The 3,775-nt window shown below is 44.6% G+C and overlaps 2 protein-coding genes across 2 annotated transcripts in view; one reads left to right on the forward strand and one right to left on the reverse strand.

The window, feature by feature from the left end:
• The window catches only part of T265_01422 (hypothetical protein), a gene marked incomplete at both ends in the record, with an annotated part of 35,383 nt that extends 34,586 nt beyond the window's left edge, over positions 1 to 797 (forward strand). Inside the window, one exon of the mRNA XM_009165448.1 lies at positions 476 to 797. Coding sequence (XP_009163712.1) covers positions 476 to 797 — 322 coding nt within the window. The remainder of the gene's footprint in view (positions 1 to 475) is intronic.
• Positions 1 to 3,775, reverse strand: part of T265_01423 (hypothetical protein) — a gene marked incomplete at both ends in the record, with an annotated part of 38,948 nt that overhangs the window by 14,470 nt on the left and 20,703 nt on the right. Inside the window, one exon of the mRNA XM_009165449.1 lies at positions 2,431 to 2,519. Coding sequence (XP_009163713.1) covers positions 2,431 to 2,519 — 89 coding nt within the window. The remainder of the gene's footprint in view (positions 1 to 2,430; positions 2,520 to 3,775) is intronic.

Below are 3,775 nucleotides of genomic sequence, written 5' to 3' on the forward strand. Positions count from 1 at the left end.
GGAGACACTACAAGATATGGCTGCCAACCGATGTCAGTGACGTTCTTGTTGTCAGTTTCTATCCAGATTGCCTGAGTGAATGTCTGGAGGTGTAGGCACCTCGGAATGATTGTGTTAAGCTAGCACTAAGTCCCTCCCCCATCCACCTTTATTCTTTTCTTTACAATAAGGCTTTAAAATAAGTCATGGTTGTACGGCAGTGAAGCATCGGTGTTCAACACTGATGTCATGATGTCATGTCATCATGATGATGATGATGACTGTTACAGCACATCTAGTTTAAGAATAGCATTAACAAGATTCTGCTCGGTCATCGATGAGACTCCCGTGAAAACTAAAATGGTATGCAAATGAGCGTAGTTGTCGGATTTAGGAGTACATACAAATTTTATGAATTTGCATCTGGAATGTAAACTTCATCAACTCATGAAATGAGCAACACTGAACTGGTATTAAGGTCGACTTATTTATCCAGACTTCGACCCCTATTGCTATGGCGGGACATACGGAGTGGAGTACCGAATAATGCAACGCGGTGGATCACAGCTTTACATAGATTGTTGGATTTACTGTGCTCTACCGAAGAACGTATCAACGCACATTTATCAACCATCAAGAGCAGGAGAAAGCCAACACCACAGAGCTTCCAGTGGCACAAGGAACCAGGCGAGGAACTCATGAGAGAAGCAAGAAAGCCCGGTTCAAACATCAGTTTGATTAGAGGAGGCGCCCATTCAATAAACCAAAGTACCAAATCAATCGGCAGACGCAGGGACACCAACCGTTACAATGGATAGATCAGACCACAACGGAATGCAACCCAAGAAGGAGTCAAGCAACGCAGGGGAGAAGAAACTACTAAAAATATGAGAGATTTGGACAACCAATCGATTCAAAGGAAGGCGGACCACAACGCAACAATCACAAACGGACCACAACAAACGCCGTCACCCAACCAATCACGTTATATGATAACAGACAATCTTCGAATACCGTACGAACGATGCGAACAGAAAATACCCAACAAACACACTGATGAGATCTCCTCGTATGGCAGGCAACCGTTTGCAATTAAATTACTCAAGCTCGGCGAACAGATTGAAACCCACCTGATCGGCAACAAGTGGCTCTTTCAGTTGCGTCCCCTGAAGTATACTGGCATACAAACTGCGATAGAAATGCCCGCATAAATTTCCACTTTCTGCGGAATCAGTCACCTGCTGGCCAAGAACTATTCGACCTCATTCATTGGAATTTCATTTTACGACCTGTATTTGATAACCGGGACCATAAAGACCATGGCCCCTGTCCAAGGATTTGAAACGGATGATCCGAAAGTGGTGATTTGTTGTGCAGCATGAATTCATGCACCGAAACTAACCACGCTGGTTAACTCCTGTGTTACGTGCATCAGGCAGGAAGTGGGCTTGTATGATTTACCCGGACCAAAGTGACACAAACAACGAAGAAAACTCCAGAAAACTGTATAAAGGCCAACCTAAAGCTGCCAAGTTGATGTTTTCGTCGAGCTTTAGTGCTTTAATGGTCCCGCGAGTCACACTGACTAGTTCCATAAGGTGTAACCATTCCAGAAAGGTCAACGAGGAAAAGACAGGCGAAGAACAGCGAGACCTCGTACTACGAGCAATCGTGCTACAAGGTGGTCTGGGAGTGAAATCGCACTGTCATCTGCGATAGGAGTGTGAAAGCGGAAAGGTGCTTTCCACAGGCGACCAGCGTGTGCATATTCGCGGAAGCAGCGGTGCTGCATTCTCCAGAGGAAGGACGAGTTAGAAAAGTTCGGCCTTGTATAACCGGACTCTCCTATCGCCCAATGATTGACCGTGACCACCGGTACATCAAACAATACGGTCGAAGTACTTTTAAAGTCAAAGAGTCCGTGCTGCTCAGAAGATACCTGCTGCGTACAGCCGCATCAGCAGTGAGACGGTATTACCTTACTACCTGCGCCCTCGCGTTAGTCCAACCCCTGTGGCCAAGCACGTCAGGCTACTGAGTCATCGGCACCGGGAACAGTTCCCAAAGAAAGTCCTATTGCCCACGGCCTCGCGGGTCAGACTTTTGAGTCAGAAGCTAGGGGCCATGTGGTTTCTAGAAAGTTCAGTGAAGTATTTCAGCTGCAAAGCTACCTGAGAATTCCGTACCTTTTATCGCAATTAGCAACGTATCCACAGACGGTGATTGACAACCTTGAAGATTCACTCACTTAAACAAAGCACCCATGTCGATAATTTGCAGAATAATTCATTATACATAGACATTCTACACTACGAAGTAGTAGCCCTAAAAAATTGTATTCGACAAGCCGAATACTGAGCGGCCCGTGATGCTGACACTAATAACATATGTGCCGAGCACGCTGAGGGGACCCCAGTTGGGAAAGGTGCGAACTCTGGATTACAGACTTACCCAAATGCCAGTTCAACACAAAGTTCTTTTGCTTTAATTCGGAAGCAGAACGGGATTCCAATATCGTCATCCTCCACAATTTCTAACAACTAAACAAGAAACAGGATGAAACTCAGATGTTATTTATACCAAATAAGTCTACTTTAGGAGTCTATCAGTGCATATACCAACACAACAACCGGATAAGAGTACATGGTTCTTGAAATATGCAGCCACTTTCGCCATGGAGTGTGAAAAGTCATTTCTTACTAGTTAACATATTTATCGGGACGGTGAAAAACGTCCCCGTGAGCGACGTTCGAACTAGTAGGCCTTCAAAACATTCAAATTCTGGTTTCATTTATTCGCTGACTATTTACTGTAATACGCTTACCATCAAGTGTATTCATAATAATAATAGTGGTGAAAATCGTATGGGATATTAAACACAGAGGTTTGTAGGATGAAGACGTCCAGGGGTGAAAAACATGGCTCCGAAACACCAAAGGGATAGCTGACATCGATGTCAGCAAGCGGGAATTGTGACTATAGCACCCTACGAGGAGAAAGGTAACACGACTAGTGGCTATAGTAGTTTGGTAGATTAGTCGGCATTTTAATCGGAAGACTCAGGTTACCACCTCGATATCTAGGAGCCTACTCTGGATACCGGAGACCGGATGGTGGTGATGAGACACGGTTGTCGTATTGTCAACTGGGCTTAGCAATGTTGTAGTAAACGTTTGGTCACCAGCCTAGGTGATATCATCACTGGACGTTCATGAAGCGAAGCCGTAAGCCGATAGGTGGCTGCTGTGGTGCGGAGTTTATATGCATGCTACTGAACTCAGAGTTATCTTGGAATAATATTCGTTGTACCGATAAACAGTCCTCTTGATTGAGTTGTTCGTGGCGTTTTGCTTGGTCGGACTCCAGCTTGAAGAAAAGAACTTCCCAGCAACATCAACCAGATAAACAGACAGGTGAACGATGATCGAGAATGTATCTGAACTAACAGCAGGCAGACTGGAACTAAATGGAATCTCAGGGGCTCACAGTGACAAGTGACCTCAAAACCAAAAGATTATATGAGGTAAATAATGCAATCACGTCTACCAGATGAGGCTCGGTAAGCCGGAAGGAAACGAACACAATGCAGCAGTAAGAGGACATTATCCATCTCCTTTGATTTCTAATAACGAAGACTGAGAATTTCATTTTTTTTAATTTCAGAGAAGTGAGAAGTCTAGCAAGTGGAGGTACCAAAGCGGACCGCCAATTAACCACTATCAAGGTGAAGGTATTCTGTTAAACATACGGTCCATAGGATGACAGTGGGGGTAGGTCCTGATGTATCATATATATA

The sequence above is a fragment of the Opisthorchis viverrini genome (genome assembly GCF_000715545.1).
Source record: "Opisthorchis viverrini unplaced genomic scaffold opera_v5_15, whole genome shotgun sequence".
NCBI lineage: Eukaryota > Metazoa > Platyhelminthes > Trematoda > Opisthorchiida > Opisthorchiidae > Opisthorchis > Opisthorchis viverrini.